Source organism: Myotis daubentonii, chromosome 5, assembly GCF_963259705.1.
Source record: "Myotis daubentonii chromosome 5, mMyoDau2.1, whole genome shotgun sequence".
In the NCBI taxonomy this organism is placed as follows: Eukaryota; Metazoa; Chordata; class Mammalia; order Chiroptera; family Vespertilionidae; genus Myotis; species Myotis daubentonii.
The window spans coordinates 47,238,405-47,258,499 of record NC_081844.1 but is presented as its reverse complement, the minus strand read 5'-3'; the positions used below and the strand labels follow the sequence as shown (position 1 = coordinate 47,258,499).

Genomic DNA, 20,095 nt, shown 5'->3' with positions numbered 1-20,095 from the left:
TTTCAGCAATATTTGATAAAACAATTAGAACATATAGATGCAATTTAGATGACAATGAATTTTGATTGCAATATTTTCTAGCCCTTTGAAAAATATCCCAAATATTTTCAGTCATAACCTTTCAAGTCAATGAAAAATATAACTGTAAAATTAAATCAACATTATAATTACATTATAATACAATGAATTGAAAGTTCCATATTTCAACATAAAAAATTACAAAGACAAGCCAGAATACCTCCTTCAGTCCAATTCCATAGGTTTGGGGTTCACAATTGGCCCTCAAATCAAACTTCTTATACAGTTGCTTGGCTAGATGTCCATGGCAACCCTCTGCAAAAATTGTAACTTTGGCATGTAGTTCTAGTCCTCTCTCAAATGTTGTCTAAAAAATAAAAATGTTAAATTGCAACATTTGATAATTTTAAAAATATTCATATTCTGGTCAATTTTGAATTGAATTATGATTCAGGTATAGTAGAGACAATGCATATATATTTGAAGTAAAATTTAGTACTGTTATAAGTGGAATCTAATTTAAGTTTAATAATATATTCTGTGTCTTCGTGATACTTTCCTATTTTACTTCAAAAGTATTTGATTGAACAGTTAAGTTTGTAAGAATTAAGACAGCAAATAAAGCACTTTTGCCCCCCCCGCCCCGCCTCAAATTATCTAAAAATATAAAGCAAAAAGTGAAAGGCCATTTCCCCACTATTCCTGACTTCCCAATCCCATCATTTGAAGCAAAAAATAATAGTTTACTTGTGAAATTTTCATGGCAGAAAATTTCCATGAATAAAAAACAGAGCCTATTTATATCCTAATAGAATCACACTAAATAGAATCACACTAAATATATCCGTCAGCTAGTTGCCTTTTTCACTTTAATTTTACTTATTCTGTATTGCTGAATGTATATTGAAAACAAATGTTTTTTTCCCAAAGGGGAAAAAGCTATGATTAAAATCTTATCTCTCTTGCTCTATTTTTTCTTTTTCTTTTTTATTAAATCTTTATTGTTCAGATTATTACAGTTGTTCCTCTTTTTCCCCCCTCATAGCTCCTCTCCACCCGGTTCCCACCCCACCCTCTGCCCTTACCCCCCCTCCCCACACTGTCCTCATCCATAGGTGTACGATTTTTGTCCAGTCTCTTCTCGCACCCTCCACACCCCCCTCCCCCCCGAGAATTGTCAGTCCATTCCCTTTCTATGCCCCTGATTCTATTATAGTCACCAGTTTATTCTGTCCATCATATTTTTTTAATTAAATCTTTATTGTTCAGATTATAACAGTTGTTCCTCTCCCCCCCCCCCCATAGCTCCTCTCCATCTGGTTCCCACCCCACCCTGCACCCTCACCCGCCCCCCTCCCACCCCGTCCTCATTCATAGGTGCACGATTTTTGTCCAGTCTCTTCCTGCATCCCCCACAACACTTTCCCCCCCAAGAATAGTCAGTCCACTCCCTTTCTATGCAACGATTCTATTATAATAACCAGTTTATTCTGTTCATCAGATTATTTATTCACTTGATTTTTAGATTTGCTTGTTGATAGATGTGTATTTGTTGTTCATAATTTGTATCTTTACCTTTTTCTTCTTCTTCCTCTTCTTAAAGGATACCTTTCAGCATTTCATATAATACTGGTTTGGTGGTGATGAACTCCTTTAGCTTTTTCTTATCTGTGAAGCTCTTAATCTGACCTTCAATTCTGAATGATAGCTTTGCTGGATAAAGTAATCTTGGTTGTAGGTTCCTGCTATTCATCACTTTGAATATTTCTTGCCACTCCCTTCTGGCCTGCATAGTTTCTGTTGAGAAATCAGCTGACAGTCATATCGGTACTCCCTTGTAGGTAACTGACTTTTTTTCTCTTGCTGTTTTTAAGATTCTCTCTTTGTCTTTTGCCCTTGGCATTTTAATTATGATGTGTCTTGGTGTGGTCCTCTTTGGATTCCTTTTGTTTGGGGTTCTCTGTGCTTCCTGGACTTGTAAGTCTATTTCTTTCACCAGGTAGGGGAAGTTTTCTGTCATTATTTCTTCAAATAGGTTTTCAGTATCTTGCTCTCTCTCTTCTTCTGGCACCCCCATAATTCGGATGTTGGTACGCTTGAAGTTGTCCCAGAGGCTCCTTACACTATCTTCATATTTTTGGATTCTTTTTCTTTTTGTTTTCCTGGTTGGGTGTTTTTTCCTTCTTCGTATTTCAAATCTTTGACTTGATTCTTGCGATCCTCTAGTCTGCTGTTGTAACTCTGTAAAATATTCTTTATTTCAGTCAGTGTATGCTTAATTTCTAGTTGGTCCTTTTTCATAACCTTGAGGGTCTCACTCAATTTATTGGAGGTTTCTAGAAAATTCTTGAAAAACCTCATAAGTGCGGTTTTGAACTCTATATCCAGTAGTTTGCTTTCCTCCATTTCTGTCATTTGTGACCTGTTTCTTTGTCTCTGCATTTTTATGCTTCCCTGTGTTGATGAGTGGCTTTCTGTGCTAGGTGCCCTATAGGGCCCAGTGAATCAGCCTCCCCAATTACCTTTTGGGGCTGTGTGCAGTCTTGTTGTAGTTAAGTCTTGATTGTTGTAGGTATCACTGGGAGGAATTGACCTCCAGGCCAATTGGCTGTGAGAATCAGCTGTGTCTGCAGTGGGAGAACTTCTGTGCTGGAGACACCCTTCTGGGGCAAGACTTGCTTCAGTGGGGCTTTGGTGCTCACTGAGTCTGCCCCCTGAGTGTGTCCCTTATGGATCTGAAGAGTTGTAATCTGGATGGTCCCACTCTGACCACTGGGTACACTGGCTCTTGGGTCTCTAAGGAGGTGCTAATTTAGCCTCTTCCTGAGGTTACCCAGCAGGAGCTATGGAGAGATCTGCAGATTCCTCTTCTTTGTTTGGGGTTTGGAGGTGCCCAGATGAGGCCCAGCTGTGAAGCAATGCAAGCTGCTATGGGGCCTTGGGCCTTCTTTTGGAAGTTCTGGGTCTCTCTGACCCAGCTGCAGTTTGTTAGGTAATTTTCAGATTGCAAAGGGCCAGGCCTTTCATATGCAAAAGCCTCTGGGCACAGCTTGGGTGGGGCGTGGTCTCAGGGGATCAACAGGGCAGAGCAAACAGCTATGGCTACTCCTCAGTCCTACGCTAAGAAGCCCCAAGTCTCAGTGTCCCGGTAATCGCTGCAAGCACCTCTGAGAGAAAGCCGCCCTCAAGTTCCGACAGATGCCAGACAGTCCAGTTTCTCCCCGTATGAGTCTGGGTCCCCAGAGACTCGCCCAAAACTGGAGTTCAGAGCAGTCGGGAGCTTGAGACTCCCTCCTGATTGAAAAAGACAACCGTGTCCTCAGTTGCCAGCCCTTTCCACGTGAGCCTCTGTACCTCTGCACTTCACTTCCTCACCTCCTCTGAGTCTCAGTGTGCTTTTCACTTTCCTTCTAGTTGTAGAATTTCCACTCAGCCAGCCTTCCTGTGGTTCTGGATGATGTCCTTTTTGTCTTTTAGTTGTATTTTTGAAGTGGTTGTGCGAGGCAGCAATTTCTGGTGTTTACCTATGCTGCCATCTTGGTTTCTTCTAAATTTTATTTTTTAACTAGTTATATTCAACATTTTTTTGTATTAGAGGTAAGTGTATAGAATAGTTGTTAGACAATCATATACTTTACAAAGTGATCCCCAGATATTTCAAGTACCCACTTGTACCATACATAGTTATAATACTAGAGGCCTGGTGCATGAATTTGTGCACAGGTGGGGTCTGGCCAGCCTGCCCTGATAGGGGCTGATCAAGGCAGGATTGGTAGGGTGGGGGAAGGGGCCATGGGCGGTTGGCCGCACAGTGTGTGTCATAGTGACAGGTCATTCTGGTCACTTGGCGCATATATATATATATATAGACTAGAGGCCCGGTGCACAAAACCATGCCCCAGTGGGGTCCCTGGGCCTGGCCTGTGGAATCTGGCAGGAACCAGCTTTCCAACATCCCCCAAGGGATCCCGGATTGCGAGAGAATGCAGGCCAGGCCAAGAGATCTCACCAATGCATGATTGGGGCTGGGGAGGGATGTGGGAGGTTGGCAAACAGGGAAGGGATTGCGGGAGGGCTCCAGGGCGTGTTCAGCCCATCTCGCTCAGTCCTGATAGGCTGGACCCCAGCAGCAAGCTAACCTGCTGGTTGGAGTGTCTGCCCCTGGTGGTCAGTGCATGTCATAGCAAGCAGTTGAGCAGCCTTAGTATATCATTAGCATATTACACTTTGATTGGTTGAACAGTTAACCAGACACTTAGCATATTAACCTTTTATTATATAGGATTATTTACTATATCCCCTATGCTGTACTTTACATCCCTGTGATTATTTTTTTTAAATTAAAATTCTTTATTATTGAAAGTATTACATATGTCTCCTTTCCCCCTCATTGACCTCTCCCCAGCTGCCCCCACCCCCAAGCACATGCTCTCACCTGCTTACTGTCTGTGTCCATTGGTTATGCTTATCTGCATGCATATAAGTCCTTTGGTGGATCACTTACCCCCCTTCTCACACCCTCCCCTGCCTTCCCTCTGAGGTTTGATGGTCTGTTTGATGCTTCTATGTCTCTGGACCTACTTTTGTTCATCAGTTTATGTTGTTTATTATATTCCACAAATGAGTGAGATCACGTAATATTTATCTTTCTCTGACTGGCTTATTTCGCTTAGCATAATGCTCTCCATGTCGTCCATCCATGCTGCTGTGAATGGTAAGAGTTCTTTCATTTTTATAGCAACGTAGTATTCCATTATGTATATGTACCACAGTTTTTTAATCCACTCATCTGCTGATGGGCACTTAGGCTGTTTCCAAATCTTAGCTATTGTAAAATGTGTTGTCTTTTTTCTTGTCAATAAATATAAGTGCTCTTTGCTATTCCTCCCCCCAATTTACTGTTTATCCACAGACTTCACAGTATCTTTTGATATACATAAGTGTTTACATTTTATATAGTTCAAAAAGGTTTGTCTCTTGGAAGTTTTTAATTTTTTGTCACTATCAGGGGTGGGGAACATCTGGCCCACAGGCCATAAAATGCTGGGAAATCTTTTGGTCTGGCCTTGCCAAGACATTAGGGATGATTTAATTAAATGTTTGACCAAATATAGCAGGCATTTTAAAATTGATAATTTTGTATGGCCCATGAATGATGTTATAAATATCCAAATGGCCCTTGGCAGAAAAAGGTACCCCAACCCTGTGCTATAGCATGGTTTGTCCTACCCCTAGGTTGTAATGATAATCTAGGGTTCTTTCTCATTTTTTTCACTGTTTTTTGAAATTTATTATTTATTTTTTAAAATATATTTTTTATTGATTTCAGAGAGAAAGGGAGAGGGAGAGATAGAAACATTAATGATGACAGAAAATCATTGATTGGCTGCCTCCTGCATGCCTCACACTGGGGGAATCGAGCCCACAACCCAGTCATGTGCCCTGACTGGGAATGGAACCTTGACCTCTTGGTTCAAAGATCGACACTCAACCACTGAGCCACACTAGCCGGGCTTTTTCACCGTTTTAAGAAATCATTAGAATTTTTAAAAAATGAAGGTCCAATTCTATTTGCTTCCAGATGGACATACAGTTTCCCAGTAGGTACAAATTATAAAACAATTTGATTTTAATAAACTAAAATATTACTTAGTATGTTTCTGCTTCGTCTTAGAGGAAATGTGTCCCTTAGTGTTGGAGCCACAGTGCCTATAAGCAAACCTCAGCCTGACTACTTAATAGCTGTCTGACATTGGATAAACTACTTAACCTCTGAAACTTAAAAATGTCCAAGTTAGAATTCTTATAATAAGATGCCTACTAGACTTTGGAGAAGTACTGAATAAGCAGGTGAACATATGATTCTGGGAGTCAGAAAAGGTAGTTAAAACCATGTGACTGGATACAGTCACCATGGAGAAAATGTAGAAAGAGGACCCAACACTGAGCCCCAGAGCCTCCAAATTTAGAGAACAGGAAGAAGATAAGCAAGGTGACAGGAGGAGAGGCCAGTGAAACAAGGAAAGCCAAGAGAAGGTGATGTTAAAAGCCAAGTCAAGAAAGTGTTTCAACAAGGAAGAAGTTATTTGTATCAGTGCTGCCTAGTAAGGAGGTCAAGTAAGAGAAAACAGAAATGGTGGGGAAGGGAGCCTAACTATAGTGGGTTAAACAGAGAATGGAACAGCAGAGTAAACAGAATTCTTGGTCTTCTTGCTACAAACTTGTGGTATTAAATGATCTATTTTAAAAACTGAGATTTTGGAGTTCAAATGGTTAAGACTCCACTGTAGTTGTCTATATGAATACAATATCTAAAATATAAATATTTTACAAATACAGAGCACAGAACACAAAAATATGTACCAGAACAAATATGAGAACACACGAAAAATGAAATATCAGATGACAGAATTTGTGTGCTTCAGTTTTGTTGTAATATTAAATATAAACATTTCTAAAAAATAAAATATAGCCCTGCTGGCATGGCTCAGTAGTTGAGCTTCGACCTATGAACCAGGAAGTCATGATTCGATTCCTGGTCAGGGCTCATGTCTAAGTTGTGGGCTTGATCCCCAGTGTGGGGTGTACAGGAGGCAGCCAATCAAAGATTTTCTCTCAGCATTGATGTTTCTATCTCTCTCTCTCACTTCCTTCCTCTCCGAAACCAATAAAAATATATTTAAAAATGTCCTATAAAATAAAATCCTAATATGCAAATCAACTGAATGGCAGAACGATGGGCGGAACAACCAGTCGCTATGATGCTCACTGACCATCAGGGGGCAGATGCTCAATGCAGGAGCTGCCCGACCAGGAGGTGACGGGTGTATGCCCCCGAGAGGAAGGCGACTGGCGGCAGTGATCGCGGGCAGCGCTAGGCCACTAGCCAAGGCAGGTGCCAGTGGGAGCCCCCTGATTACCCTACCTGCTGGTCACCCCACAGAGGGCAGGGCTGGTGAGCTGCCCGCACCAGGCTGCCAGCCAAGGAGGGTGTGAGCGGGGGCCTGCTGGTTGCACCATAGATGGCCCTGATTGCTGGCCAGGCCTAGGGACCCTACCCTATATATTGGAAACATTCTCTTAGATTTAAAAATTAAAACCGGGCAAGGCTATTCTAACACTGAAAAAACAGGATGATGCAGTGATGACATACATGGACTCTGGCTTCCACATTTTGTGGTCAGCCCTGATTCTGACACTTATAACTTTGTGACAAAGACAATTACTTAACTTCTCTCTGCTTCAGTTTTTCCACCCATAAGATGGGGAAAATGGTACTACTGCCTCAGAAGGATCATGTTATGTACTACTTTCTATAATCAGGGCAAAAAAATATACATACAACAGCAAGATGCCTTTCATTGGTGCATGCAGCACCCCAGATTGCGATAAAGGTGTCCAACTGCTGGTTTAGGCCCGACATATCCTGAGGGGTCCCAGAGAGGACACAAGCTGGGCTGAGGGACCCCCACCTCCCATGCACGAATTTCGTGCACTAGGCCTCTAGTGTGTGTGTGTGTGTGTGTGTATAATTTATAATTAATTTATTATGATCACAGTATAGAAAAAATAACTATAACAACAACAACAAAAAATAGCCCAGGCCAGGTGGCTCAGTTGGTTGGAGCGTTGTCTGTATACCAAAAAGGTTGCAGGTTTGATCTCCACTTGCAGTGCATACAGGAGGCAACCGATCAATATTTCTCACATTAATGTTTCTTTCTCTTTCTCTCGTCCAAAAATCAATAAACATATCCTGGGGTGAGGATTAAAATAAAGGATAAATATAAAAAAACCAATATTCTTTTATCATTATGAGAAGCAGTATGAGATAATAGTTCGTTTGCAAACTTAGCTATATACTAGAATCCTTGGGGACTTGTTAAAAAAACAGCTTTTCGCCCTAGCTGGTTTGGCTCAGTGGATAGAATGTCAGCCTGCAGACCGAAGGGTCCTGGGTTTGATTCTGGCCAAGGGCATGTACCTCAGTTGCAGGCTCCTCCCTCACCCAGGCCATGGTATCGGCTTGTGCAGGAGGCAACCACTCGATGTGTTTCTCTCACATCGATATTTCAGTCTGTCTTTCCATCTCTCTTCCACTCCCTCTAAAAATCAATGGAAAAATAACCTTGGGTGAGGAAAAAAACAAACAAACAAACAAAAACAGCTTTTGAGCCATAACTATGAGACATACCAAGTCTCAAGACCTCATCTGATACTGATTGAGCCAAACTACTAGAAGAAGCAATGTAATAGCTAAAGCTCAAGAGCTTTAGTATTAGACAGCAATGCAAATGATTCTTGTCTATAGAAATGAAAATTGTTCAGGTGGCAATGCAGTTGATTGATAACCTACATATGTGTATGTTTTTTGAATGCTCTTTGACTTGGTTGTAATATCTTACTGATTCCCTCATTATTGATTGAGTGAAATGAAATCTTCGACACATTTGTTTTATATCTTAAATATGTTTTTATTGATTTTTTAAAAATTATCTTTTTCATAGGTTTTCTTCTTGATTTTTAGAAAGAGGGAAGGAGAGAGAGAAATATCTATCAGCTGCCTCCTGCAAGCTCCCCACTGGGGATTGAGCCTGCAACCCGGGCATGTGCCCTGACCGGGAAACATACCAATGACCTCTTGGTGCAGGGATAATATCCAACCAACTGAGCCACACCAGCGAGAGCATGTTTTGATCTTTTAAAAAAATTCTTAAACATGTTTTATCTATTTATTAAAAGATGTTTAATTCAAAGACACCTTTATATATTTTGAATGTGAGAAAAATTCCAAATTAATAATTCTATTCTAACATACACTTAACATGCAGTTTGTAGCAAGACTAAATTATTAAGTTTAAATTGACTCTTTTTTTTTTAATTTGTCAATTTGTTAAGCACATAATTATGAAAACATTTACCTTTGGTGCACCATCCTTTTGTATGCCTACATCATTAGTGGCAATTCCTTTTATACTACCATCTTCATGAAAAAGGACCTAAAATGAAAACATATTTCATTATCACCTTAGGATTCAAAATGACCTAGAAAAGAAACAATAAACAGCCTTAGATTTTTTTAGAAAGTGAACATGTTCTCAAGATTATAGAAATACAGGCTTTAAAACATCTAGGCAAAAGGAAAAACATGTTCTTAAAATACTGCCTTTTAGAGTATGAAAGAACACAGCTCAAACAGCTGGAAATGAAAGAAATGCCACCACCTTGATCAGGAAGAAAATGGGGAAGCTACCAGAGAGCTCACTAAAACATCAGTAAGATGAAACCAAAAGCTGTTTGAAGAGTTCCGATATCAAAAACATGTACAGAGCCAGAAACCAAGGCCTGTAACAAATGAAGACCATCAGCATGGATGGAAAGCGAAGTGTCAGGAAAGCTTCTGTCCCAAGTGAGTGAAGACTCCCTCCCACTCCACCCCCGCAAGAAAAACCTAAACGAAAACATAACAACAAAACAAAACAGGTTGACAACAGCCCAAAGCTGATTAAAGTTTATTTCTGGAGCAAGAAGAAAGGGGAAAAACTGGTCAAAAGTATACTTCTGAGGATGAGAAATAGGTTATTCTGCTTCTGTTTCCTCTCTGGAGGAAAATGCTCTTTGGACAGGAAAGTACAAAATGTACATTAGAAGCACATAACAAAAAGCACAGGAGTGGAAAGGTAAAATAAGGATTTGCAGCAATGGAAATAAAAAGAAAGAAAAAAACATTTTACTTGATACCTTGAAAATGAATTAACAGTAGAATATAGCTATGAACTAGAACTGAAGGCTGGCTCAGAGTCCCAAAAAACTGATATCCTATTGATAACTAGAGGCCTAGTGCATGAAATTTGTGCATTCGGGGACAGGGTGTCCCTCAGCCCAGCTTGCACCCTCTTACAGTCTGGGAGCCCTGCGATGGATCACTCCAAAGAGGTAGACCCTGCCCACCCACCACAGAGCCACCATGGGGTAGCCTGGGCCTCCCTCTGTGGGGTGATCATGGGGTGATGGCAGGCCCCCCCCCCGACCAATCGCATAGCACCTGCATTGGCTGGCCTGGTGCCAGTGGGTGTCATAGCATGGTCATCTGGACAGTCATTCTGCTGTTTGGCCATTCGGTCGATTTGCATATTATGCTTTTATTATTATAGATCAGCAGTTCTCAACCTGTGGGTCATGACCCCTTTGGCGGTCAAATGATCCTTTCACAGGGGTAGCCTAAGACCATCCTGCATATCAGATATTTATATTACGATTCCTAACAGTAGCAACATTACAGTTATGAAGTAGCAACGAAAATAATTTTATGGCTGGGTCACAACATGAGGAACTGTATTTAAAGGGCCAGAAGGTTGAGAACCACTGTTATAGATGATCTTTAAGGAAGTAAGAAAAAGAGGAGGTACTAGAGACTTGAGTGTGTATGTACTCTAAATGTAAAAATCATGGATTCTACACACCACCTATTTGTGATTTTGACATGAATCTCAAGAACATTTTAACCAGGAGAAATGTAAAGCTCCAACCTTGGGCCCAAAATACAAAATGCATATGTATGGGCTGGAAAAACAAATTAGTAACAGCAAGTATAATACAGGGACATATGTATGGGCTGGAAAAACAAATTAGTAACAGCAAGTATAATACAGGGACCTAAGAGTTTTTATTTGACTTACACACTGTAAAGGTAAAAATAAAAAATTATTTTGAATTTTCCCTGGCTCAAAAATAAGAGATTCTTTCAGCAAATCTGTTAGGAAACTTAACTGTAAACTCATTCTCTGAGATATATGTGAATCATTTTATTTTATTTATTTTTAAAAAATATATTTTTATTAATTTCAGAGAGAAAAGGAGAGGAGAGAGAAAGATAGATAGAAACATCAACAATGAAAGAGAATCACTGATCGACTGCCTCCTACACGTCCCTTCTAGGGATCAAGCCCACAACCCAGGCATGTGTCCTTGACCAGAATCTAACCCAGACCTTTCAGTCAGCAGGCTAATACTCTATCCACTGAGCCAAACCAGCTAGGGTGAAGATTTTGTTTTTAATAATTTCCCCAATAGTACTTAGTGAATATCAACAGTATGATATGGTTGCCAAAAGAGTTATTTTGAGAGAATTAACAGAATAACATTTTCTAGAATGAAGAAGGTACTGGCCCTACTCCACACTAGGCTTGAAGTAGTGTATGCATTCTGGGTGCCACCTTATCTACACTAATAAAAGAGAAACATGGTAATTGGCGTACGACCGCTACCCTTTTCATCGGCTAATCAGCGAGATATGCAAATTAACTGTCAGCCAAGATGGCGGCCGGCAGCCAGGCAGCTTGAAACTAACATGAGGCTTGCTTGCCTCAGTGACAGAGGATCGTTGGAGGAAACCAACGTTCCCCGCCTGCGGCTGCAGGCCTCTGAGCGGGCAGTTTAAGAAACATTGTAACAAATACCGCCGGACTTCAGCCAGCAGATTCGCAACATTGTAAGCAAAGGCCAGAAACCTACTTTCAGCTGCGGAGGCCTAAGAGCTGGAGCCAAGCCTCAAGGTAAAGCTGGCCCAGAATAAAAAAAAAGAAAAAGAAAAAAGGAGCGGTTGGGAACTTCAGTCACTCCCAGCCTGAAAACAGCCCTCAGCCCCTCACCCAGACTGGCCAGGCACCCCAGTGGGGACCTCCACCCTGATCCAGGACACCCTTCAGGGCAAACCAGCCGGCCCCACCCATGCACCAGGCCTCTACCCTATATAGTAAAAGGGTAATATGCCTCCCGGCACCGGGATCAGCGTGACAGGGGGCAGCGCCCAAACCCCCTGATCGCCCTGCGGCTCTGTGTGTGACAGGGGGTGGGGCCCCAACCCCCTGAGCAGCCCTGCTCTGTGCCTGATAGGGGGGAGCTCCCCAACCCCCCCCCCCAACGGGCCCTGCTCTGTGTGTGACGGGGTAGAGCCATAACCTCCCCATCGGCCCTGCCCTGAGTGTGAGAGTGGCGGCGCCCCAACCCCCTGATCGGCCCTGCTCTTTGTGTGACAGGGGCAGCACCCCAACCCCCTGATGGGCCCTGCTCTGTGGGTGATAGAGGGCGGTGCCCCAACCCCCTGATGGGCCCTGCTCTGTGTGTGACGGGGGCAGCGCCCCAACCCCCTGATTGGCCCTGCTCTGTGCATGACAGGGGGTGGCGCCGCAACCTCCCCATCGACCCTGCCTTGAGTGTGACAGGGGACGGTGCCCCAACCACCCAATTGGCCCTACCCTGAGCGTGACTGAGGGTGGCATCACAACCTCCCAATCTGCCCTGCTCTGTGCATGACGGGGCGGCGCCCCAACTCCCCAATCGGCCCTGCTCTGAGCCCGACCAGGGGCTGCACCTAGGGACTGGGCCTTCCCTCTGCCACCTGGGAGCAGGCCTAAGCCAGCAGGTCGTTATCTCCCGAGGGGTCCCAGACTGCGAGAGGGCACAGGCCGGGTTGAGGGACCCCTCCTCCCCCCGAGTGCACAAATTTTTGTGCACCGGGCCTCTAGTAAGAAAATAAAAGGGAAATGTATTCAGAGGAGGGCAATGAGAATACTGAAGGAACTCAAATTATTAACACAACTGAAAGAACTGAGAATGTTTAAGCTGGGAAAGAAAAACCACAAGAGTAAAGTTAAGGAAGAAGAAAGAGCAGGGCATAATTATAAATGAAAGGTTTCTTTCCAATTGGAAGAGGGCATAGATTTGTCTATATAATATAAAATATAAATTTCTATTCAATATGAGAAAGAGTGCATTACCAACAATCCATTACCAAATGAAAATTTAGAGGTCTTTTCATCCCTGATGGGATTCAATCATAAGTTGGACCATCATTTGATGTGGATATAATATAAGGAATTCAAGTACTCTTTGGATTAGATCTTTTTAAGATTCCTTCTAATTTTGCAATTCTAAAATCATATGGCTTTTCCTTTTATTTCTTTATCTCTGTACCTTTCTTTGTTTATTCTAAAGAAAACATCACTTCCTATAAATATTAAACACAAAACAACACTATACAAACCTCAGCAGCAGCATAACCAGGGTATACTTCAACACCAAGGGCTTCTGCTTGTTCTCCCATCCAGCTTACTAAATGTCCCAAGCGCACAATGTAATTGCCATGATTGTTCATTGGAAGACCTACAAATAAATGCTTACTTTATAAATCTGACTTTTTATTGATAAAACTAAAAAACATAAATACTTAATTTAAAAATTCAAATCAATGTATAATTTCTGCATAAACATATAGTCGTTTATGGTCACAATTTTGATTTCTATAATTTTGATCTAGAACTCTATTAAATTAAAAACAATATTACAGCATTCAATTAAAAATTCCTGGTTGCCTTTCAAGACTAACTCAATTCTTCTAGACTGGAAGACAAAATAACTGGGTTCCAATCCTGCTTCCCCATAAGCTAGCTGTATAACTCTGGGTAAAGCCTACAAATCTCGGGCCTCAGCTTTCTTATCTGTAAAAGGACGGAATTTCACCAGATGAAATGTAGTTCCTTCCCACTGTGTAATTCTATAATTCTGTGATTATTTATCATACCTTACCTGGAAGAATTGGCACAGGAATTCTATATTTCTGTGTTAAAATTGCAAACCTGTCTTCTGTTACAGGAGTGTTAAGGGGAGCCTAGAAATAAAATATGTTAAGAAAGGAAAGTTTTAGTTCATATCTGTAAGGGTAAATACAGATAAAAAACAAAAAGTAAGGAGACAGCATGGATGGACCTTGAGAATATTATGCTAAGTGAAATAAGCCAGTCAGAGGAAAGACAAATACCACATGATCTCAATTATATGTAGAATCTAATGAACATAATAAACGAATGAACAAAATAGGTCCAGAGGCATGAATGCATGGAACAGACTGACAGATCTTAGAGGGGAGGTGGCTTGGGAGATGCAAATAACCAAAGAACTTATATACATATATGCAGAGCACATGGACACAGATAATAGTGTGGTGAAGGCATGGGGTGAAGCAGGGGCTGGGTGGAAGGCGTTCAACTGTCAACAATAAAATATATATAAATAAAAATTTAAAAAGGGAACTACCCTCCTCAATTTTCTTTCATCATTTTCTTTAGAAAATTTGGACTGTCTTTGTCTCTTTGAGATGTATGGGGATCTTTTTAAAACTTAAATAAGCCAGTTTTGCATCCCAGGAATGTCTTTCTTGGGGGCCTTGGAGACATCTGTGAAATGTGAACATCAAGGAGGATGGCTTCCTGTCTCCCTGTCTGTGGGAGTTTAGCCTAGGAGCTTGCTCCAAGTTGTAATTTCCTGCTTGATGAAAACATAAGACAAATTTTATTTTTCCTTTGGAAAAAGATAATTAACATGTATACAATAGATTGTTTCTGCCTAGATATATAGGGCTTTGATGTGAAAAACTTTTTCTATTAGAATTGATATTCATCAATAATCATTCATTGATATCTATATCTGATATAATATTGAAAAGAGAAAGTTAATTAGGCATAATTAAAGTATTTCTACTTTAAAGGAGCTTGATATTTTAGAAAGAACAGCAGAAGTTAAATTTTGGGAATTTAGCTTACTCCACATGGAAAAAAATACAGAAATATTTATACAATGTTTTACCTTTACAAAGCATATTCACAGATACTAAATATTCTAACCTTAAAGGTAGGATATATATAATATAACCCATCTCACATAAGAAAAAACTGAAATATATAGAGTATAAAATTTTAACCAAGTCATACAATTATAAGAGCAGTAAAACCAACACTTGGTTCTCTGCATATCATACCAGTGCCTTTTCGGGTTAGATGTGAGTGACCATGATTCATTGCTTTAGAAAATTAGATCAGATTATCCTCCTTGGCTTTAGCTATTGCAATGTCCAGGAAATGTAGGTAACACTTTATTAAGAACAATGATATAAACACGTATGGAGAAAGTTAGGAAATGCCCTCAAAATCAAAATGCTGTATTTTTTTTTCAGTACAAATATTAAAAGATTTCAAGATAATGCCTTCTCATAAACCCAGTACAAAAATACAACATGTAAAAGGCATTATACAAAAATAAGTTAATATCTTAAAATTATAACTATATATGACATAATTTTATCTATTTTTGCTCCTTTTAAATAAAAAAATCAGTAGTTATCCTTTACAAGACAGAATTACATAAAAAGGGTTTCCATTATGCCAGTAATTTGGAAATAAAGATTCAATAAAGATTAGACTTTTCATTAAAGCCAATTTTTCATACTCCCTTCTCCTTCCAGTCTGGGAACAGTTCTTCGAAAGCACGTGGATCAAGGCAAGCCCCTGAGAGAGTATGAGCTCCTATTTGAGCAGCTTTCTCCACTAGACACACACGGATGTCCTTTTCTTGCTGAGCAGCCAACTGCTTTAGCCGAACAGCAGCAGACAGCCCTGCAGGGCCCGCACCAACTATTACTACATCTGCTTCTTCTGCAAACCTCTCCATGCTCACTCCTGTGAGGAAAAAAGTTTAAGAAGTACATAAAAAGTCTGGGATGAATATAACCTGCCAAAATCACATAGTGGCTTATAAATACCCACTATGTTCTAGAACAGTGGTTCTCAACCTTCTGGCCCTTTAAATACAGTTTCTTGTATTGTGACCCAACCATAAAATTATTTTCGTTGCTACTTCATAACTGTAATGTTGCTACTGTTATGAATCGTAATGTAAATATCTGATATGCAGGATGGTTTTAGGCGACCCCTGTGAAAGGGTCGTTCGACCGCCAAAGGTTGAGAACTGCTGCTCTAAAACATTATTATTTTCAAAAATTGCCCCTCTCCTTTGCATGAGAAGTGTACTAAAGATCTTACTGTATTAATTGTATGTTCTCTTACTTCTGGTTCCAGTGCATGTTTTATTTTTGCTTCCATAAATGAACTTTTGGCTTTGAGATTTATTATTATAAATTTAGCAAATATTTGTTTTTCTAAATAATATGTAATTGATTTTATAAATTTCATGTATGATTAGATATTTTTACAGTACCATGAAAAATATTTCCCTCTACAAAATGATACAAAGTATCTATAAAGTCTCAACAATTTTACACAAATTATTACCTACCTTCCCATCGTTTGTCCTTATCCCGGGGATAAATAGTATAGTGGGTAGTAATTCGAGGTACAACGGAACTTGAAGCCCATCTCGTAGCACACAGAGGTAGATAATTTTTCTTAATTTTTAAGGCATGAAAGCACTGATATGCTGCACAAAAATTATAAACATTATTATTTTTTCAATTAGCTTTTCTCAGAAGTAGACTGAAAAAATATATTTAAAAAATCTAGGATTAAGGATCAGAGCTGGTTTCTGGTTAATTTTCTATTAATTAGCCCTAACACTTTAAACAAATTACTGGATTTGTTTCCTCATCCAAAAAAGTAAAGGGTCACAGGTCTACGGTACCTTCATGACCTAAAACTGCATGATTACACATAATGCCTTATATTTGGAGACTTGTTTATATTCTGACCCTATAAAAACTGCAGACATTCAGGGAATAGTTTGATCTGTGCTATAGAGCTATTAGTTGTGACATAAACTAAAATAGACTGTACCCTTTCATAGATGAACAATTCAGTTAGCTTTTTTTCTTATAAAGCAATGTTTTCAAATTATAATATTTAAAGTAGCTAATAAACCAATTTATTCAATCTAGCTCATGTCAAGTTTAACCTATAAATTGGATGACCATATAATTTATAATCCAAACTAGCTACTTTTGAGAGTAATAAAGGCTAGTATTAATAATTATGTTGGAACAATATTGGCAAAAATGGGTTTTATAATCAGCCTCTTTTTAAATTAGATTGGCTCTCATATATGGCAATATTTTCGGAGCCTAAAAAATGTATACATAATCTGAGTTAGCAAATAGAATTTAATGGAAATAAACAGAAGTATGAAAACATTTATCTGCAAGAAAGTTATTAAGCCTCTGTTGTCCTTAAACCTTCAACTCCATCTCCTTCTTCCCTTACCTGGAGCAGATAATCTAGCATATCAAACCTCATAGGAAGAGAGAAGCAATTAGGTGGGAACTTTCTCAATTCCTGGGCAACAACCTCTAATGTAATCTGTATTTGTGGTACCCTTCCACCAAATCTATAACCTCAGTCTAGTCATGAGAAATCACCAGACAAACTTAGATTGAAGGACATTCCACAAAATGCCAGGCCAGTCTATTCCGAAAGTGTCAAGGTCATGAGAGACTAGAAAAGGCAGAGAAACTGTCACACTAAAGTAGACTGAGGAACTAGACAACTAAGAGCATCTGGTAACCTGGATTGGATCCTATAACAAAAAACGAAAGCTGAATAAAGTATGTAGTTTAACAGTATTGTATCAATGTTAATTTCTTAGTTTTGATAATTATATTATAGTCATGTAAGAAGTTAATCTAGGCAAAGGTTTTATGGGAACTCTGTGCTATCTTTTCAACTCTTCTGTAAATCTAAAATTATTTTTTTTAATTTAAAAATAAAGATTATGATGATACAAAGTAACTAGGAAAAGATCAAAGACCTAAATATAAGAACTAAAACTATAAATTAAAAAAAAATACCCCCACACCTAGGTGTATATTTTTGTCACCTTGGAACAGTGGTTACTTAGCAATGACAAAAGCAACAAAAGAAAAAATAGATAAGCTGTACTTCATCAAAATGAAAACCTTTTGTGTTTCAAAGGATATTATCAAGAAAGTAAAAAAATAACCCATGAAATGGGAGAAAATACTATTTGCAAATTATATTTCTGATAAGGGACTTGTATCTAGCATATATAAAGAATTCATTTCTAATATTAACAAAACAACAACAACAATTAAAACCAGACAAAGAATCTAATTAAATATTTCTCCAAAGGAGATATACAATGGCTGTTAATTACATGAAAAGATGCTCAACATCACTAACCATCCTGGAAATACAAATATAAACTATAACAAGTTACCACTTTATATAAGGCAGATAATAAAAAAAGTGATAATGAGCATGTGGAGAAATTGGAACCTTCATATACTGTTACAGGAATGTTAAATGGTACAGCCACTTCGGAAAAAAGTCTGACTGTCTCTCAAAATGTTAAACATAGAGTTTCCATATGACTCACTCCTAAGTATATACTTAAGATAAATAAAAACATAGGTCTACACAAAAAACTTGTACACAGATGTTCATAGTTGCATTATTCATAACAGCCAAAAAGTGAAAACAACTCAAATGTTCATTAGTGAATTGAGAAATAAAAATATACCCATAAATGGAATATCATTCAGCAATCAAAAGAAATTAAGTAGTGATATGTGCTACAACATGGATGAACCTTGAAAACATTATGCTAAATGAAAGTCAGCCACAAAAACCCCACATGTATTATGAATATTCCATGTATATGAAATATTCAGAATAGACCAATTTATAGAGATAGAAAGTAGATTAGTGGTCTGGCGCTAGAGGGGTTGGGGAGTGACTGTTAATGGGTATGGAGTTTCTATTTGGGGTGATGAAAATGTTCTAATACACGGTGGTATGGCACAACTTGGTGAATATACTAAAAACTTTAGATCAGTGGTTCTCAACCTGTGGGTTGCGACCCCTTTGGGGGTCAAATGGCCCTTTCACAGGGGTCGCCTAAGACCATCGGAAAACACATATATAATTACATATTGTTTTTGTGATTAATCACTATGCTTTAATTATGTTCAATTTGTAACAATGAAAATACATCCTGCATATCAGATATTTACATTACGATTCATAACAGTAGCAAAATTAGTTATGAAGTAGCAACGAAAATAATTTTATGGTTGGGGGTCACCACAACATGAGCAACTGTATTAAAGGGTCGCAGCATTAGGAAGGTTGAGAACCACTGCTTTAGATAGTGTGAACTGTGTGGTATGTAACATATCTCAATAACACTGTTATTAAAAAAAGAACATTTATAGTCACATACAAAAGATTATGGGGAAAACACTGTTTTGTTTTGTTTTTTAGAATCTTGGATTTAGGAAGGTTTTTCTAGGTATGTATAAATCTCAAAAATCATTACGTCATTTGACTAAAAATTTAAAAAAATTTTTTTGACAAAAATTGATATAAACATAATGTCTTGCTTAATTGTCTGAATGCTACCAGTAGACAGCATAGTCCTTAAGTATTTGTCTTTTCCTTGTTGTATGCTAAACCCCAGTCTTACCCTAATTTACAGGTATAATATTTTACACTCTCCTTCATTATAGTACTCATTTACAATTCAGCCATGGTTTTATAAAACAGGTTAATGCTTTTTTTAGTGTCATTCTCTGTGTAAAGGCAAACTAGAGTTATAAATCAGAAGCATTAAAAAAACCAACATGAGGGAATGAAAAGATAATTCATAGAGTGGAAGAAAATATCTGCAAAACATGTAGCTGATAAAGAGCTGGTATCCAAAATATAAAAGAACTCATAAAAAACCAAACACAGCAATTAAAAAATGGACCAAAGATCTGATCTGACAACCCACCAAAGAAATACAGATGTACAGATGGAAAATAGGCATATGAAAAGATGCTGAACAGCCCTGACTGATGTGGCTCAGTAGGTTGGATGTTCTTCCGTGAACCAGAAGGTTGCTGATTTGATTCCTGAGTCAGGGCCAAAGCCTGGGTTGGGGGCTGATCCCCGGTAAGGGGCGTGCAAGGAGGCAGCTGATCTGATGTTATTCTCACATTGATGTTTCTCTCTCTCTCTCTCTCTCTAAAAATCAATTAAAAATCTTTTAAAAAAGATATGAACATCTTATATTATAGGGAGCTACCAACAATAATATATTACACATTTAAAATTTTTTCAAGAGGTTACATCTCATGTTAAGTGTTCATATCATAATAAAAGATAGAAAATATCCATGACTTAAAAGAAAACCTCACATGAATTTTTACAGCAGCTTTATTCATAATTGTCAAAACTTGGAAGATATCCTTTAATGGGTGAACAGATAAACAGAATGATGTGCATCCGTACAA

The 20,095-nt window shown here is 38.9% G+C and overlaps 1 protein-coding gene across 2 annotated transcripts in view; it reads right to left on the bottom strand.

The window, feature by feature from the left end:
- ETFDH (electron transfer flavoprotein dehydrogenase) overlaps window positions 1–20,095 on the bottom strand; it is a 33,695-nt gene that overhangs the window by 9,800 nt on the left and 3,800 nt on the right. For both annotated transcript variants that reach the window (XM_059697724.1, XM_059697723.1), the window contains exons 2-7: window positions 16,147–16,287; window positions 15,301–15,530; window positions 13,606–13,687; window positions 13,064–13,182; window positions 8,940–9,017; window positions 239–385 (exon numbers count right to left, since the gene is read on the bottom strand). In XM_059697724.1, the coding sequence (XP_059553707.1) occupies window positions 239–385; window positions 8,940–9,017; window positions 13,064–13,182; window positions 13,606–13,687; window positions 15,301–15,530; window positions 16,147–16,287 (797 nt within the window). The remainder of the gene's footprint in view (window positions 1–238; window positions 386–8,939; window positions 9,018–13,063; window positions 13,183–13,605; window positions 13,688–15,300; window positions 15,531–16,146; window positions 16,288–20,095) is intronic.